This window comes from Trachemys scripta, chromosome 7 (assembly GCF_013100865.1).
Source record: "Trachemys scripta elegans isolate TJP31775 chromosome 7, CAS_Tse_1.0, whole genome shotgun sequence".
In the NCBI taxonomy this organism is placed as follows: domain Eukaryota; kingdom Metazoa; phylum Chordata; order Testudines; family Emydidae; genus Trachemys; species Trachemys scripta.
The window spans coordinates 103,820,746-103,841,195 of NC_048304.1; the positions used below are offsets into that span (position 1 = coordinate 103,820,746).

At 36.2% G+C, this 20,450-nt stretch overlaps 2 protein-coding genes across 5 annotated transcripts in view; one reads left to right on the forward strand and one right to left on the reverse strand.

Annotated features, from left to right (window-relative positions):
• INSYN2A (inhibitory synaptic factor 2A) overlaps positions 1-18,394 on the forward strand; it is a 76,443-nt gene extending 58,049 nt beyond the window's left edge. For all 3 annotated transcript variants that reach the window (XM_034776842.1, XM_034776841.1, XM_034776843.1), the window contains one exon: positions 15,555-18,394. In XM_034776842.1, the coding sequence (XP_034632733.1) occupies positions 15,555-15,738 (184 nt within the window). In that variant the 3' untranslated portion in view covers positions 15,739-18,394. The remainder of the gene's footprint in view (positions 1-15,554) is intronic.
• DOCK1 (dedicator of cytokinesis 1) overlaps positions 1-20,450 on the reverse strand; it is a 538,770-nt gene that overhangs the window by 344,050 nt on the left and 174,270 nt on the right. The window lies entirely within an intron of this gene.

Below are 20,450 nucleotides of genomic sequence, written 5' to 3' on the forward strand. Positions count from 1 at the left end.
GTAATTAAAGATAACCTCATAATGCATATGCACCAGGGGGACAAATTATGTTGTACAGAGAACCTTAAATTTAGGAACTGCCACATTTAGAGTACTTGACTTGGCAACCTTTATGTTCTCTTAACATAGTTTTTGTGTGCAATATAAAAGCATGTTTAAGTTAAACAGGTTAATAGAAAATGTGTGAGTTTCTCAAATAGCGATCCCCTCTTTATTTTTAAACTGGTTTAAGTGAAGCAGAACAGCACTTTTACAGCAATGAGTCAATTGCCCTGCTGACTACCCAACTGCATCTAGTAATGTCAAGTGCAGCATAACTGAGAAACTGGAATGTAGAAATGATTAATGTAATTAACTTTTTTCTGAAGATGACATTTTAAAAATATTAATGTGATCTGATCTAGCTCAATAGCTGAAGTCTAATTAAAGACCATCATGATGTGGAAGAAGATTAAAAATGATTCAGTACTTTACGTTTTTATCTTTTTGTTGAATTTGTAGATTTTGTCAAAATATACTGAGTATATTTGCAAACATTTTAAGTCTGCATTACTAATACGATATTTGTCAATATGCAGTTTACATTTTCCACAGAGATTGCTATCACTTTTGTAACTTTTTAGATGTTTCTTTTTGCCCCACTGATAAGAGTGAATCGTTAATACTTTTGAAGAGGAAAAAGGAAAAGATGAAAAAAATTAATTTTAAGTCACTTTTCCCCCTTTTAAATAAATGGATAACTAATAAATCATATGAGGAAAAGCTCTACTGTGTATTGAAAAGTTAAACACTTTTTATAAGAGAGAATATATTTGATTTTTACCTTTTGAGTAAAAAGAACAGCAGTTTTTTTGAAATTCTAACATTATAATGTGGAGTTAGACCAAATTTTTATAGCAAAGTTTACCTGACAACACTTAGGTATGTAATCTTTTGTACATACAGGTTTTTATTATAAGCATCAGCTGGATAACACAGGCCATATCCTGCTAATATTCTCTATGCCAAATTCCAGTGAAAGTCAACTATATAATAATGAGAGCGGAAACAGAGGTCTCTGTTCCCTCAAAAATGCCACACAAAAATAGACAGTGAACAGAGGTTTTCACTGGATACTCAGACTGTACTGGATCTTACAGGCACATACATTCCCACTAGTTACTACAAAGAGAATGGGAGGGCCCGAAATTGAAGTCTCTATAGAAATCAGTAGGGCAATAATACACATTTAAGATCAAAATCTTCTTTTTCCCAAGCCCCAATTATTTTTGCTATTAGAAGTAAACTAAACAGTTTGGCAGGGATTAAAAACACTAACATATTACTGTCTACTTTCTCCCATTTCACAAGGTAAGCAAACTTAACTACATCTCCCTATTTATAGCACATGTCAATTCTTCATTATCTTTAATGCAAGTGAAAAAATATCTTGTTAGACCTGGAGAGTGTAGGTAGATGGTTGTGTAAATATAACGAAGGGTTCTGCCACTGTAGTACCATTGTTCTGTCACTACACTTCTCATGAGTCAATTGTGCTAAATCATACAGAGGTTTTGTGATGCAGACTACTAATTTACAGAGATTAGCCTACTTTATGCTTTAAATTCAAAGTCAAACTTCTATTAACAGAGAGCACCATCACTATAACCCGTAAAGAATCAATATGAAGCCCTTATTACACAGCAATAGACTAACATTTAGTTAACAAAAATATGCAGCATACTGTGGAATGACAGTAAATTCTAGACCACATATAGATAACGAAAGTAGTCAAAAATCCCAATTTTAAGTAGTAAAATAAACTTAACAATTCAAGCGTTCATTTTGCTTTATCAAATGTTCAAGTACATTAGTATTAAGATCACAAAATCTGAAATCACAAATACATCCTTTCAGAATTGGTTATCTTTTACAAATGGAGGTATACCACTGAATTAGATTATAAAAACAAGAAAAAGATTAAATAGTGCACTATCAAGACAACTCAAATACTAAAGTCTAATGAAGTCTTATTGTTAAGGGAGATAATTGTATTGGTATGCAGAAATTGTGCCAATTCAATCATGTCCAATGCCCACTTGGAATAAAATCTTTGCAGCCTGTGTCATTCTGTGATTATCTCTTAGTGGAAGTACCCTTTCCATTCCTGCTTAAATTACAATCACTTGTGAATTTAAATTCTTTAACACAATGAATCAACGTGGGGAAATTAGCCTTTTGTTTAATATTTTGTGCATTAATCTTAGGCATTTATCATGAATAATATGAAACTGGGAACATCCTAAAGAATTCACAATAGATTTCAAATTGGTCAGAAAGGTCATAAGTACTCTATATAACCTATTCAAGGTTATTTTAGCTTCTGGAAAGATTCTTTTATTAATCAGATTAGTAGTCAATTTCTGCAGAGAAAAAAACCTGATTAAACCAGACTACAGAACTGTAGTTATTGAGAAATATTACTGAAAGCCACGTCAAAAAATAATTCAGACATTTTCTACTCCGATGAAATTTTAAAATTGTATTTGCTATTTTTAACAAGTTTTGTCCTTGCTATTAAAGTTCTTCTGATGTTGAGTTCTGACAACTGAATTGAAAATAGATTATTCAAGTCTATGAAATTTAATCCTCTCAATACAACAGCTGCAAATGAAACAAGTTCATAGGTTAAAAATCACACTTGTCAGATGAAAGCTAATTAGATAGCAGAAAATCCTCACAGAACTAAGTTTCCCTTACCTATCAATGCCAGAAGTCTATGAAAAGGTCTATTAAATTAAAGTCAATCTGGGACAGAGAAAATAAAAAAAAAGTAAGTAGATTATAGACTAAAAACTGCCAATATATATGCATAACCAACTGCATGTGCATCACTTGTTTGTGAAGTATCAAACGTACTTGTAGTTTCTTAACAATAGTAATATTCAATTTAAAACTGTGTAATTTTAAAATTTTGATATAAATCTATTGGCCTAATTTTCAAAAGTAACTAGTCACTTTGGCCCCAAAGCTTCAAAGAACTTACACGAGTAGTCCCATTGAGTTCAATTAATTTAAAAAATATATTTTTGGTAAGTTAGAAAAAGTGGGGGTGGGGTGGTGGATAAAGTGTAATGGTATTTCTTCTCTTCCTGTTTCCAATGGGACTACTTGTGCACATCAGTGAAGCAAGCATGTAAGCACTTGCAGGATCCAGGCCTTAATGTGTACTCATGTCACATATTAGTTAATAAAGTGAACATACAAAAGGCATTACTTTAGGCTTTAAGTATATTAGGAACTGACTGTAACCAAGCCACATGAGGTATTCTCAATAAATGTTTCAGTAATTGCAAATATACCTACTGTTCCATTGCATGCTCCTGTGTGTACACACACATCCTTGTTTTTATCTTGCCAAGTATATATGTTTAAATTCATAGGGCTGGTTAAAAAGATAAATAGTACTGGCTAATAGATAGAGTTAGGAACAGAAAGATTCTCCAAACAGTGTTGTCAATCCAGCTTGATCATGATTGCACTAAAGTCCTGGCTCTCCTTGTTATGCCCCACTCTTACACCAACTACAGTACCAACTACAGTACAACAGGCCAAATTGTGTAGTGATTTTATTAAATGTATAAGAGACCGCCAAACTCCTTCATATACACAACATCTCCTAGCCTCATCCTTCAAACTGTCATCAGACACTTTTACTTGTAAATAGATAAAACAAGGCACACAGATACAAATATTTGAAATCCAGTGCCAGTCATTGGAATGATCCACCCGTTATATAGTTCTTCGCATAGGGGAATGCTTGGGTTTTTATTTTTGTCATTTAGTCAAATAGATGAAATTAACAGCTATCCATTCTAAAATAATTCAACTCTGAACTTAAGCCAACAAAAACAAAAAATATTTGAGATAAATGTTGACAGTTATGGCTAAGTATTCTACAGTTTCCTGATCAGTGCATAAACATTGCTATTTTATATGATAAACTAAAGTAGGAAAGGAAAGCATCCCTAGCCAGGCGAGTGGTTAAACACGTACTTCGCTTTAAGCAAGTGTAAGTGCTTTTTTGAATGGGATCTAGAGCAAATAACAATGCTAGATTATTTTGGTCAATTTATAGTAATGTCTTCAACATTTAGTTTTGAGGTTTTCTTTTACATACACGAACACAAACAAAATGTAAGTGTTTTAGAAAGTATTTTGGGAATATTCTATTGAACATCACCATGTAAATTTATATTCTGATTTACAGAAGAGTTGAGCACCTTCATTTCCCACTGAAAGGTAGGCTACAGAGGCTTATCACTCCAAAAATTCTGAATACATCATATTTACTTACAGGCATGAAGTCAGTGGCAAAACCCCAAATTATCTTGAGCTATGAACCAAAAAAAGACAACCAAAAAACAGCAGAAAAACTGTTTAGGAAGTGACATAAGAAAGCAGTTTTCAAATGCCTCTCAGTTTGGTTATTGGAGCATTCAATATATTGTTAAGGCTACTGACGTTTAGTAACTTGTTACACAGGTCACCTCTGAAGTGTAGTTCTGATCTGAGAAGAAACCATTTGAAAACAGCACCTTCATATTCAACAGATTTGCTCCTTTTACACACAATCATATTCATTCACTTGAATGAGAAAAGTACATTTTTGCTACTCTTACCCCCATTAGTCCCGCAGAGCCAGCATAGCTATGAGTGAGCAGTATGCTAATTCTTCTTGTGCATTAGCAGAATAATCCCAAATACAGAGCCACTTACACCTGTGCAACCCCACTGACAGCAATGGGATGCCCCAGGTGTAATGGAATGCCGTAGAATATTTATTAACAGTGATATGCTAGAAGGAAACAAATCTGCTTGGCTTTCTGATCCTAAATTTACAGGGTTAATAGTTATAACAATTTTTTAAAATATCTTTTTGTTGTAAAGTGAGCACATTTCATATGCAGGCTATTGAGAAACAAACATGGAAATTCATACTTAAAAATAAATTATTTCAACTTTTGATAGCACCCATACCCTGCTCTAGACACCTTACAATAATTAAAATTAGTAATACTAAAATATATAAAAATATACTCACAATGCCATAATAGTTGGCCTTAATAATAACCAGGCATCTAACTTCTCCTCATTGTCATCATGTCCACCGGCTAAAAGATCCGGGTTCTGGGGCACCAAGGAAGGGACAAGATCCAGAATTCAGAGGCCTTCAGAAAAATACCTTCCCCTTCAGCCCCATTCTTACTTAACCAGAGATGTTGCTAAGTTAAGCATGTCTGCTGACTAATTCCTGTGGTACTGTACCAAATAAGAGAGACAATCTCTAGAATAGGTAGGCCCTGAAACTCTATCCAGAAATTAACAGCCAGTGCAGACTACAGAGCAATGACTACATGAAGCTGTAAAGTAGGCAGGCTTGGCGGAATTCAATTTTTTTGTAATTTCGATGGATACTACCGATACTTATTTTTAACCATTTTTTCTATTTTTGGTTATTTAAATTTTCATAGATGTGAAAAATTATGGAGAGGATCAGACAATTATTTAATGACAGTAGACACAGATTCAAAAAGTTTAAGCTTTATAACCATTAACACAAATTTTCAATGTTGTATTTTAAAATATACAAAGTAAATAGCCGTAAAATCAAATGTTAATAAGTTCTCAAGCAGCATTTTCTTACTTTACCTATCTGTAAATTTCAATCATCGTGGAAATATTTTTTCAGTGGTTTGTGGCTATAGGGTGATACCGGTAAAAAAAATCAAATCTTTCCAAGCCTAAAAGTAGGCCTGATTTTAATCTCACTAATATTAGTTTTACAAGTATAAGGAGGATAAACGGATAATCTTTGCCAATGCATCAACCATGCCAGGAAACGTAGTCATAGAAAATTAGTTGACTGCTGAATAACAAGGACACTGCCACTCATGTTGCTCCACTAACTCTCTTAATGGCCTTACATACACATTGAACAGGAGGGACGAGAAACTAGAACCATATAGTACCCCAATCTGAAAGAGCCATCACCCAAAGCCATCCTCTCGGACCTCTCATAAATTACCCATGATACTGCCATGCTTTCTAGCACACTGCATCAGAATGCAGCCTCACAGACAGTCTCGCAGAGACCAGAGGCATCTATTGGCATAGCATTTTTAATAAATCAGAATGTCAATGAGGGCAAAACTGTTGTAATATTTGTTTTTAGACATGATTTCTCAATTGTTACCTTATAAACAACCAACATGTTTCAATTTGTTACTATATTATTTCTTAGAGCCATGTGTATTATGTAAGATTCTTAGATAAGGAGTAAATCCAAAAGAATTTCCAAGTTTGCTGCTAGATCTCCTCCCACATACCATATGTTTAAAACTAGTGTTTATGACTCAGCAGACTCTATGCTCAAAACCATACATGCTATTAACAGCAATTTTAAAGCTTGTTCTGTTCCCAGCATTTTTAAATATATTCACTCGTGAAAAAAGTATAGTAGTCTACTATAATAATCCAAAACTACAGTTTCCAATATTTGATTCTGCAAAGTTTTTAGATTATTACTGTTGAATACTTTTTTGTTGTTTTAATAAAGGACAGCTACAAGCATATGTTATCTTAAAAACCTTAGTCAAATTAGCAAAAGGAAACCAACGGAGGAAAAAATGATTACTAAAGAAAAAAGATCCAGCTTTAGGTAATATATTGGTTTCATTTTACTACAGATCTGGGTTAAAATGAGTTTGTACACTCATCCAGTTTCTTTTAAAAGTTAAAGACTCTTGTTATGTTGCTGGAACTCCTCCTCATGAGAAACAAGATAAGAATCCTACTTGAAAAAGTGAAGAGAAAGGAGAAAAAAGGGGATCAGGAAGGAGGGAAACTAGTTTGACGTGGAGTGATAAATGAAAGGCTAGAATGGAGGCACTTCCAGGAGTAACCTTGCTGGGGAGTCACAAATCGTGATGCTATCCCTGCTGATTGTTCATTGGAATTTTGGTATAAATATGTAGCTATACATCTGCTATTAAAAATAAATGTTATAGGTTAAAGGGACGGCTGCCTTATATTTCTTTATATTTAACATGAGTATGTAGTTATATTGGTGTGGGTAGCATTTTACAGAGACAAAGACAAGCTCCTTGCCTAAAGAGTTTATAATCTAAATTAGATAAGACATGATAGGGGGGAAAATATGTCAAGCGAGAGGAAGGAAGGCTAACTTACACAAACTACCATTATGACAGATGTATGCATTCACAAAGTATGCATTATATTATGCCAATTACAAACGCATGAGCGCGCACACACACACACACACACACACACACACACACACACACACACACACACACACACACACACAGAGAGAGAGTTAAAGGACATTACTGGGCTTGCAAAGCAAAGCACTCAAAAGTTAGCAAATGCCAGCATTTCCTAACTTTTGAGAGCTTGACTTTTCAACTTAAATAATGGTCTTTTAATATTTTTGGGGGAGAGGGGAGGTTGTATGAAATTGTCATAATATAGGCAAAGCAAAGTCCTGCTCAGCTGCAGGCTGAATCATGTTTATTGAAAATGGAATTTTCATTTCTTTATCCAAGTCATAAATGAAAACATTGAATAGTACTGGACCCAGGATTAACCCCTGCTAGACCCCATCAGATACATCCCCCAGATTTGACAGCAAACCATTGAGAACTGCTCGAGTATCATCTTTCAACCAGTTTTGCACCCACCTAATGGTATTTTCATCTAGACCTTACTTCTCTAGTTTGTGTACGAGAATGTCATGTGGGACTGTGTCAAAAGCCTTACTGAAAATCAAGATATATCATGTCTACTGCGTTCCTCTATCCAGTAGGCCAGTAACCCTGGTAAAGAAGAAAATTAGTTTGTTCTTGGCAAATTGGCATTTGTTCTTGACAATTCCATGGTGGCTATTACTTATAATCCTATTATCCCTTGGGTGCTTACAGATTGATTTTTTAATTTGTCCCAGTATCTTTCCAGGTACCAACGTTAGGCTGACTGATCTATAATTCCTCAGGTCTTCTTTCTTCCCTTTTTAAAGAGAGATGCTATGTTTTCCTTCTCTGGGCCTCTGAGACCTTACCCATCTCCATGATTTCTCAAAGATAATCTGCCAGCAGTTCTGTAATTGTTTTAGTACCCTAGGATGAACAGCAACTTTAATACATTTAACATTCCTAAATATTCTTTAACCTGTTCTTTCCCTATTTTGGCTTGCAATACTTCCCTTTTGTTGTTAATATTAATTATAATTATTTATGTTAAGCATTTGGACACAATTTACCTTTTTAGTGTAAACAAACAAAATAGGCATTAAACACCTCAGTCTTCTTAGCGTAATCCATTATCATCTCTCCCTCCCTGCTAAGAAAGGACCTACGCTTTCCTTTGTATTTCTCTTGCTCCTAATGTATTTATAGAACTTCTTATTGCCTTTTATGTCTCTTGCTAGGTATACCTCATTTTGTGCCTTAGCCTTTCTGCTTTTTCCCCTACATGCTTGGTGCTATTCTTTTGTACTCATCTTTAGCGATTTGTCCATGTTTCTACTTTTTGTAGGATTCCTTTTTAATTTTCAGGTCATTACACTGTTCTGATGGAGCCATATTGGCCTCTTACTGTTCTTATCTTTCCTTCCCATCAGGACAGTTTGCTGGTTTGCCTTTAATATTGTCTGAAACTGTGAGCTCTCCTGAACTCCTTCTTTTGTTCAAAGCACAGCTCCCATTGACCACAGTTGTACTGTGAGTGCCCAGCACTTCTGCAAATCACACCCCAAGCTCTCAAGTCAAGTGCCCATAAAATGACAATTAGTGGCTGCCTGTGAAAAGTTTGGTGTGACTTGCCCAGCATCACACAGGAACTCTTTGACAAAGTCAGGGATAGAATCCAGTTTTCCGGGGCAGCATTCAACTGCCTTAACCATGAAACCATCCTTTCTTTCCCTTCAATCCCCTGCCTCAATCACTGCACACGTTCCAACTTTTGCAATAAATGTAGCAGGGGTTCTATACACAACAGCCTTGACTACACAGCCTTGATTAACTCCCAGAGCAGGTCCATCCTGTGTACTTAATGAGGCAGGTGTCCTGTGGGGAAAAAAACAGCATGTGCTCATGTAATTCAAGACTGTCTCAAGGCACATGCAAAATGGAGGGGGAACCTTCATTTTGGGGTTTCCTACTTGACTGTGCACCTTTAATAATGTCTTAACAGAGGGATATGGGTGTATGCATAATTTACTAGGTTTTTTAAAAAAAGCTGAAAAATCAGAAATGCCATCATGTCAAGTCACATTGACACCCACCTGAGTCATTCTGCGATTTGAGCTAAAAGAGTAGCCGATAACAGGTTTTCATCCAATGTGGACCAGCACTAGAAGGGGATGATATACACTGCCAAAGGGTTTCACAGATGAGTGGTGAGATTCAAAAATCATGAGTTCCATTCCAGGCTCCAGAGAGAAATGGGCACAGACTGTTCTGCCTTTCCTTCCCTCCCACTATGCTCATTCCCCAACGACCTGTCACCCCTTCACCCAGTCCTTTGGCCAGCCATTCCCAATCACCTCCCCACTCCCATGCCCAGTTTCTCCTCTCCCAGCTCCTCATCCAATCTTTCGCTTCCCTTTCCACTCCCCCGCCTCCATATGCCTGCTCCCTACCTACATACCCTGTCTCCACCGGGTTCCCACTCCTGGTCTTCTCAACCAGGTAGTCACAGCCTCTTTCTACCCCAATCCCCAGGTTCCTTCTCTACCCCCGCCCTCCCAACAGCCTACAGTCCCAGTAATGTACCCCCATCCAGGCCTCTGTCCATGCCCCCTGCTCTGGCTCTTATCTCCTCTGCACTGGAATTATTCAGTTTCCTTTTCCATGTTGCCTGGGCATCAGCAGAGGGGAGTACTGAACACAGGAGAGACAAGCTCCCTTCCCTTAGTTCCAGTGCCCAGGCCCAGCACAACCTGCAGCAGCACAGCACTTTAATTCAAAGCAAAGTCCTGCTCAGCTGCAGGCTGAATCATGTTTATTGAAAATGGAATGTTCTGTCTTTTTACCTAGGAAGCTCTAGCAAGTCTCTACTGAGAGTGTGCAGTTCCTAAAGACTAATAATTTGGGTGGATTTTCACATCCTTGACACAAAAAGTCACTCCCCTTTCCAAGAACTTGCAATTTTGTGGGTAACAATTGAACTGTTTGGGTTGAAATTTACACACAAATACAAAATCAGCCAGAGGCAGACCCCTGGCATGGAAAATTTCAGCCCAACTGGTTAAAAATTGTCAAAGATAGAAGCAACTGTAGGTTGTGTCAGGCAAACTTTATATTTAGGGAGTGTTACCATCCCTGTCTATAATATTTAGCATTGTCTCTCGTTTCTGGTGAGATTTGTTGAAAGTTGAAACAGTCTACGCAAGAGATGAGTGTTTGGAAGTAGGGATAAAGGAGGAGGGATACATTTGGGATATATTGTGGAGGAGGAAATGGCAATTTTTTAGCAATAGACTAGATGTAACTAAAGCCAACCAAGCCCAGAATTTTGAAAGGCAAAGCAGGAGAAAACTACAATAATGGTACATCAACTATGTTGAACATGATGGACAGGTCCCAGAAAAAGAAGATTAAGAAAAAGCTGTTGGACTTGGCCAGAAAGAGGACGCAAGTGCAGGCTCAGTGGAATGAGAGGCCAAGTAAGACTGAAGAGTCACGGACAGAGTTAGCAGCATGGAAGTCAAGGCAATGGGACAAAACAAACAAAAACAATGTATCTGACATTCCTGTTTGTAAGCTTTCCAAAATGTTATTTGTTTATTTTGATAGTAGTACTTGTATACACAGCCAAACGTTTAGAGGTCAACTGTAAACGTTGTAAACGTTGTAAACAGCTTTCGTTTTAGTTAGGCTTCTTTTAAAAGTACACAGAAATGTCTGTATCAGCAGCATAATGCTAGTAACAGCTGAGCAAAGTGTAAGGACAAAGCAGCACATACTGTAAGTAAACCTCAGTATTTAGACCAGCTCCCATTAGCTGCAGTCTTGCATTTCTTAAAAACTGTAAATGTTAGTTATTAGACTACTTCAGAAATATTCAGTTAAAATACCTGTATGAATTCATCAATACTCATGGCTTTCAAATTCTCATTTTCAATCTCCTAAGAACAGCATCCTAATTCTACCATCACCAAAATACTTACTATCTAAAAATACAGCTGGTCATATAAGCGTGTGTGTAACTATCGATAAACATAGATATAGATATCTATAGATAGATAGATAGATAACACGTGACCAGCTATATTTTACTGCATTATAAAAGAAAAACTCTGTTTTTGTTTCACAATGATAAAATATGCAAATATGTATTAAGTTATTAATTTGTCATCAAACAAGTTATTTGCATGGAAGGTTACAGGAAGATAAGAAAATTCTAATTTAAATGCATTTATCTTCTGGGCCAACAACCATTCTCCTGTAAAACCTATACAGTTATAAAAGGTGACAGGATATAAGTGTTAGTATTCTCTCACTCTCTTCAAAATAACATATTGTTATTTTGATGCCAACTGATAAAAACAGCCTGAGATGCAGTACAGATGGTTTTATGCAGTACAGAATAACAATAGTTTCTAACCCAAATATGCTTTTCCTCACAGGAATTAAAACTGCATACGCTTTTATCTTGCAGTCAGTAAACATTTTGTAATAAAAACTGATTATAAAAAGTTGCTTAACACGTTATAAATGATTTTAAGAATTATCTTTGAAGTCTAAAATAGACCTTAATTTAAAAAAGCTTTACATTGGTGAATATCACAGAACATGATAAAAACATATTGGGCTAGGTAAAAACAAATATTTTTCCCCAGTGAGAGCTGAACTGCATATTTCATACATTTATTCAAGTAAACAAGCTGATGCTAACATTGCAAGCCAAATTCTGCCCAGGTTTGCACCCCACCATAATGAACAGATCTGTAAAGCAAAATTAGTTCTTTTTCTATGTAAGATATTTTTAATTGCCATGCTGATTTTTCCATTTTTATTTTTGGAAATAAACACACAGCATGCACACAACTCAATGGTATCCCAACCTTTTAACCAAACCACAGGTTTCTTGCTAGCTTTCTTTTGCTAGCAGTGCAGCTAAACTGCAAATAACAATTTGTCATCCACATAGTCTTGCTATTTTGTTAACAAGAAGTTGGATTATATTACTCTGTAATTACATGGTTCTGCAGTGAGATTAATTGCTTAATAACAAGATACCCAATGTAGCTGCTTAATCGAAATTCAATATTTGGTGAGTCTGAAGCAACAGAATTTTTTTTTTTTTACATGTTACAATTTTTAACATGTCTTTCATACTGTTAGATTAATACTCAATATTCACTTTGAAGTGTCTCCATTATTAGAAGTGTATTTACTTTTCTCTTATACCGGCAATCAGAAAGGCTATGTAAAGTTTTCAAACTGACAGGAATGTCCATACTTATATTGAAGCCTAGAACACATTTAACCATTCTCCACAATTTAACAAACTAGGCTGTTCTCCTGCATTTATGATCCACATAAATGGATCCTCACACTGGTGCAAAGCCCACTGATTTCACAGGGATGTCCTGCAGGTAGATTCTTGTGAGCTCTGACACCAGTTCCTCTTACTAAGTCACTTAATCTCTCTGGTTTTCTTTTCCCATCTGTAAAATGAGGATAACATTTAGCTACCTCACAGGTAGGGTGACTTGGGTCCGTACGCAAATTGTCCCGATATCCGCCGGCAGTGCTTTTTTTTTTCCTCTGGTGGCAGGGACTGACTTGGTTGTTTGTTTTTTTTGCCCCCCACCATGTGTCCCGATTTTCTCTTTCCCTCATCTGGTCACCCTACTCACAGGATTGTAGTGAGAAGCACTCAATATCTGCAAAGTGCTACATAGGAGCTAAAATACACCAAAACCTTCCAATGGCTGGAGGCATAATGGCTCCCAAACACCCAGGATATCTAAAAAAATTTCCCATAAAACTCTTTAAAATGTAACGTTAGGTATGAAGCAACAAGGCTTCACATCTCATGTAGCTTGAGGTTGGGGAAGGAGGAATCAAAAGTCTCCCGTTTTAGTATATGTAACCGGTTAATTTGGTGACGGCTTAAAAGCAGTGGTTCCGAAACTTGTTCTGCCGCTTGTGCAGGGAAAGCCCCTGGTGGGCCGGGCCGGTTTGTTTACCTGCCGCATCCGCAGGTTCGGCCGATTGCGGCTCCCAGTGGCCGTGGTTCGCTGCTCCAGGCCAATGGGAGCTGCTGGAAGCGGCGGCCACTAAGTCCCTTGGGCCGCGCCGTTTCCAGTAGCTTCCATTGGCCTGGAGCAGCAAACTGCGGCCATTGGGAGCCGCGATCGGCCGAACCTGCGGATGCGGCAGGTAAACAAACCGGCCCGGCCTGCCAGGGGCTGTCCCTGTACAAGCGGCGGAACAAGTGTAGGAACCACTGGCTTAAAGAATCTCTCCCCTAACCCACATCATAGAATCATAGAATATCAGGGTTGGAAGGGACCTCAGGAGGTCATCTAGTCCAACCCCCTGCTCAATGCAGGACCAATCCCCAGACAGATTTTTACCCCAGATCCCTAAATGGCCCCCTCAAGGATTGAACTCACAATCCTGGGTTTAGCAGGCCAATGCTCAAACCACTGAGTTATCCCTCCTTAAGATCAACCCTTTGCATGGAGTTGATTACACTTGGAATCTGAGGGCCTACAAAATTAAAAATGCTAAGCTGACACCTGGGTCAGAAAGGACTTAAACCAAAACTATATTAAATGCAAAAAAGCCCCAACACCACCTAGAAAACAAAGAGAAAAATACATTTGTGCAATACTACTGTTGCACAATTAAGTGCTGAAAAGCTGGGAAATACCAAAAGTTAAGCTTGAATGTGCAGGCTTATCTCCGCCCCTGGAGCATAAGCATTATGATATACAATTGTTTTTTCATGTGTTAATCAAATATTATGAAAGCGTCAGATAGCAGCTGCTGAATGGGGCCAGATGACTTGTCCCTCTATCAAATTCCTCCCTGAGCCTGAACCTGCCCTGTCCCCTAATTCTCTTTTCAAAATCCTGCTGTGCTCCCTAACATACAGAGTAAGGTGAGAAGGCCCACTGTCAACTTTCTCCACATCCAGCATGCATTGGAACAAGATCATTTCTGCTTCATTCAGAGCTTTTGCAGCTCTTATTTGGCTTGGATTACTGTGCCAAATTCCCATTTTTATTCACCCTTTTGCTGCATCTTGAGATTGCATTTCTTTGTTTTTACAAACTAAATTTGAAATGTACTTTAGTGCTGTATATTGATCCTAGGGCTATAAATTCATCTGCATCTTTTTTCTTAACTACAGGGCAGCCTGCAAGGTTTTCCACTCCACAAACTGCTTACAATTTAGGATGCATATTTTATGAGTTTAAGTTTACTTTCATGTGTTAGATTTAGATTGTTGAATGAGTAATAGATTTTATAAATATAATAGATCTATTATAAATAGATTTTTTTACTATAATATGGGGCTATCAAAAAGTACACCCTAGATCTACCAAAACAACTTTTCTTTCTTTAGCTAAAAATGTGGATCTACAACAGATGTTTTGTCTTGCAATCAAAATAAAGACTCAGGCATCTTTTTGACTTGGAAGGGCTATTATTTGCAGTAGGTTAAGTGTACTTTAGATTATGCTGCCAGAAATATGGCCAAGTTCAGAGGCAATTAGTGTACGCTAGAAAGCTTGAGCATCAAGGAGCCTTAATCACTGTAACGTACATGTAGATAACACCCACCTGTGGGAAAAAATGTAAGGACCTGCTCCCAAACCTTACAAACCCCATGAGATCTACACAAATTCCAAAATATCAAAGAGGAAGTATGTCTCTTTCCACCTGCTTTGGCCCCACTAGAACTATGCCACCAGGGGGTTGAGCCCTACTGATAGCTGAAACAGAGATCCCTGGGAGGGTACTCTCCACATGAATTGGAATTAGGGGGGCAGGGCATACCCCTTCCTCAATATAGATGCAGACCCATAGAGAAGTGTTTCCAGACTCCAAGGATGAAATTGCCTAAGGAGGTTGTAGAATCTCCATCACTGGAAATTTTTAAGAGCAGGTTAGACAGACACCTGTCAGGGATGGTCTAGATAATACTTAGTCCTGCTATGAGTGCAGGGAACTGGACTAGATGACCTCTCGAGGTCCCTTCTAGTCCGATGATTATATGATCTGCCACATAGCAAGTTACTATGGAATCACCTCTGAACGTGGCCAGAATTCGTATTTTAATTTGTGGTACAAGGAATTTTTTTTTTCAAATTCACATTTGTTGGAGTTACAGAGATCTAGTTTATATTTCTTTTGTATATACTGTTAATACCTTTGCACTTGGATATCAGTGTTGGATGTTGTCTTAATTGAAATCATTATATCATAATAATTTAGCACTTAATTGCAATTTTTTTTTTTTTTTTTTTTTAGTGTGGAGTTGGATTTTAAACAGCAGGAAGACAAACTACAGCCGGTTCTGAGAAAACTTCACCCTATTGAGGAAACTCAGGTTGCACCTTTGCCTTATTCTCAGGAGAGTTACTCCTCAACTCCCAAACAGAAATCCAAAACTGAATCAAAAAAGCACGGAAGATGGAAACTCTGGTTTCTTTAACTAAGTCCATTAGCTATGGAGTTTAAGGCCTTCTTTGAAACATATTTGGAATTCAATTAATCATCTAAAAAGGGATCTTGGTAAATTGATCAGTGTTATCAGCCACTGTTACTCTGGTTATTATGGGCAGCATTCAGTTCTCACCATATGTACCAAAAAGGCCTTTGTACCTATAAACTAATGTTCATGAGCAAGGCATTAAATCATACCTTGCCAACTTTTATTTGAAGTTCACCAATGTGGGATGTAAAATCAGAATTGAAATTTGTATAGACAAAGATGACAAGTAAAACTGTTTTCTCACCACCACCACCCCCCTTAGATCTGCAAGTGTTATGTTTCAACCTGGTAAATGGCATCCTGCACACAGCTAAAATCACTATTTTTAAGCCTTTTTATGTTCTGTTTCGTTTTAAACATTAATGAGGAAAAAAAGCAAGCCTTGTGTTTGCAAAGATCTTCAATTTTACATTTAATTTTGCAAATAAGCGGGGGTCATGAGAAGTGCAATTTTTAGCACATAATATCCTGGAGAAAGCACAACTTTTCAAATGGTCCAAGACCGTGAATAATCTCTATGATGTGACTATATATGTGTATTTGCCTTCATGTGCTGTAGAGTTAAACCAAGTTATTACATCTCAGCATCATATTGACACCTCTAATTTAGTGTCATATTTATCACCGGACTTGTGACATATTTACTGCTCATTTCAAAGGATGAGCAGCCAGAAACCACCCGAAGTCAGGACACACCTTTAATCACTAAAAGTTGACAGGGTCGAAGCTATGGGACACTAACCTTTCTTAGATCTCATTTTTATATTTTGGTACCCAGACGCCAAAATGCTATATTCTGGCACAGAATATGAAAAAAATAAGATGGATAATATTAAAATGATAAATTGTTGGCAGTTGCCACACTTTAAATCCTTTTGTAATTCAATCTTCAGAAAAACTGTACACTATTGTAGAGGGTGCTAGAAATTTCATAGTATGCATTATGCTTTATTACAAGAGTTCAGAAGGGCCTGGCAATTTTAATAGTTATTTATTTAGCTGAGCTTCTAAGATCAATTTCCAGACCAACATAATATCATTTGTATTAAAGTAATATATTAACTGTACTAATCAATCACACATAGGGGGAAAAGCTGTGAATCAAATTTCTTCTTAGATTTTTAAAAACAGTAACACTTTAAATCCACTATCAGTTATACACTGCAATCTTTTCCCTTTCCATATTAAGCACTGTCGTTAAAAAACCCTAATCTAGGTGACTGTCTGGAAAACTCTTGTAATGATAGGGATTGGGAATCTGGTTTCTTTTTTCTTTTAGTTAAATAATTTGAGTAGTATACACTCATGTGACAGAAACTGGGATACAAGGTACTGGCTCTGCAATTTCATATCCCAAGGCAGCATTAAGATGAGAATTTTTCAGTCTTTAGATGCAGCAAAAAGGTGGAAGAAATGAATCCCTACCAGAAGAGTCTGCACCTAAACCTGGAGATGTCTATGTTCAACTCTTTTTATCCTCTTACCTCAACATCAAATCCATTTTTAAGTACTATTAATTTTACAAAGATCCTGAAGCAAGCAGTGTGGTCTTTGTCTTCAAAGTAAATAGAAAGTTAATGTGAGTACATACAGTATATGTGAAACTGTTTATGTCCACTTCAAAACTATTTCAACTGGATGCTTTAATGAAAAAAACTCACCTGTGTAGTAAATGTCAAGAGGGCTACAAATCCTTGTACATAAGTAAACAGTATTCTAAAATATTTTTGTGAGAGATAAAGGATAAGAAAAGGTGTGCAATGAAGGAAGTGCAATTGTTTCATGTGGAAAAAAAATGTTTCATGTATTTTATACTGTTTTTAATTAAAGTTATAAAACTGTTTACTAGATATCCCATCTTGTTTTAAAAATCCCAACTATTTCAAAGCATTAAATATATATATATAATTTATTTATTTTTCCTAAACAGAACAAAGTCTCAAATATGGGCATACGTAGAAAAAACACCCACATTCAATATTTTAAAGCAGTGCTATACTTCAAAGTATAGTGTCACACTTACAAAGAAAATATCATACATGTCAAGTATATTTTTTAGAACACTGAGTCAAACATCTCACAAACGGGATTCTTTACAGATGGTTAATGCCAACTAATAAGACAGCCTTCTTAAAAATCCATTCTAAATCTTCTTGTGTGCAAGGACTCTGATGCAAAACTCTATAAATGTTTTTATGCTTGGTTATTGAGTCAGACCCAAAACTAGTATTATACAGGCGTTCAGAATGAAAAAGAAGGATTCCTTGGTGAAATATTTAAGAGCTAAAAAAATGAAAGTTATCACTGAGTGTTCTCTACATGTCCAGACTATTTTCTTAAACAAGTTGCAGATTTTTAATTTTTTACATTTTTTTAAAAAGAAAAAGCTAACATACATAGTAAATGCATATTGTGTTATACCATACCATACTATGTAATTTGTAATAAAATGTTTTTTCAAGTGTGTTAAATGCATCATATTGTATAACATTTAGGATCACACAGGCTCGATTTAGATCTTGAGAAGAATATTTAATTCTAATAACTTTTAGCTACATATGGTATGTGACTGACATAGAACTGTTTCCACCCTAATGTGATAAAAAGCAGGAACAACATTATGACAAAGGAAACATCACCACTATTAGTGTAGCATATTATGTAATTTTGCTGCTAAATTCATTGGCAATATCATGCATTCTCAGACACTAAATTTACTATTTGCACTGCTCCCATAATACGCTTTAATTACTTTCTAATCAATAAATACTGCAGTAATTTTGCATTACTTACTGTTTTCATATTACATGGACAATGTTTTCTAAGTCTGCATAATTCCCATTAAGCAACAGTGACATTCCTATGTTTTGAAATTATTATTAGGAAACAATTCATGTAAGTATCACTTGTTTTCTTAAAATTAATCACTGTAAAATACTTTATAATCAGGGTAAAATGAAAAAAAATCATGATTAAAACTGAAAAAAACCCCACAATAAGTACAAAGTGTTTGGTTTTTCTTGCTTCAGATAAGATGCTATGCAATGAACAAACAGAATAACTGACTATGCATTCTTTACTTTCTTCAATGTTTTAATGCTACATTACATTTTAAAAACCTAATAGATTATTTTTTCATAAGCATTTTGAAATCAAGCTGTTAAAATTGCATTAATCTAATGTAATAGTACACAGTATGTACTACTCTTTCAATTTCGTGGCTGTGATTGCCACCAATAATATAATGGCAGTATGTTTACAGCTCTGATATACTAGGATGAAGCAGAAGGCCTGAAACATTTCTTAGCATTATTTCAATATCAGTAAAGTACAACTGTAGCTGCTGGAAATATGCTGCCAATTTATTTAACTGAATGCAGTATCGAAGTAAAACTTGGTATATTATATGTATAGTCCATGTCCATTTGCTCCATTCATGATGATATTCAATTCATACTTCAATGCACAAAAAGCTAGATAATAGTGAGGGAACAAAGTCTTAATGTTTGCAATAATGGCTTGTAATGAGTAATTTGAAATGTGTATGAGAAAAAAAATTACATTGTGCCACAATACTATTTTTTACTTTGCAGTAGCCAATGAAGAAAATAACATTTCAAACCTTCTGCCCAAGACTTTGGCACTCACTGTACCCCATGATTCATAAAGTTAAAAGTCCTCAAATTTTATAAGCAAAGATCCAAAATAGCAAATACTGAAAAATCCATCTATTTATTTTCATTGCTGTGTTTGTGGGGGGAAACATATTGAGTTGGTGTTTTTGAGTAACGTGTGGGTCTTCGTGATTTTTGGACTTATAATACTTATCAAAAGTGCCTAGAAGAAAGCATCGGAAATTCTAAAATGTGTTCACAGGACACTCACCATTCTTTCCATTTATCATTGTTTTAAAGCAACCCGTTTTTCAGAAGCTTAAAGGTCCTGTTTCTGTCAAAGCAAAATCTTGCTGCAGCTGTATACATTAAGCCTTTATTGGGTCTTCCGTAATAAAATGAAATAAATAAATAAATAATCTAGTGTGGACAGAGTGACTATAGATAGCAGAACAAACCAAAAAAGAAAGTGAGAGGACAAAGGAAGAATATAGACTTGAAGAAGACAGACACTGGAAACTGGGTGTAAGTGTACAGAGTCACTCATGATAACAAAAAGGGCCATGGTTATCTTGCAAAAATCATGGTCCATATCATATTCCAGTAACTACTCATGACTCTCTTCACCTGAGCATCAAGGAGATGATAATAAATAAATGGAGATATCCTATCTCGTAGTATTGGAAGGGACCTTGAAAGGTCATTGAGTCCAGCCCCCTGCCTTCACTAGCAGGACCAAGTACTGATTTTTGCCACAGATCCCAAGTGGATTTTTGCCACAGATCCCTAAGGATTGAACTCACAACCCTGGGTTTAGCAGGCCAATGCTCAAACCACTGAGCTATCCCTCCCCCTGATAAACTGATACAAATTGGTATTAGTTTTACCAACTAGCTAGTGAGCTTCATTCTCTGACTAGAAGGTGTCTGAAGGTTTTCAAACCCTGGTGAAGACTGAAAAAAAAAAAAAAAAAATCTAGAGAGAAAACTAAATGATCAAAACAGATTTAGCTTTTATAGCAAAAACACATTTAGGATA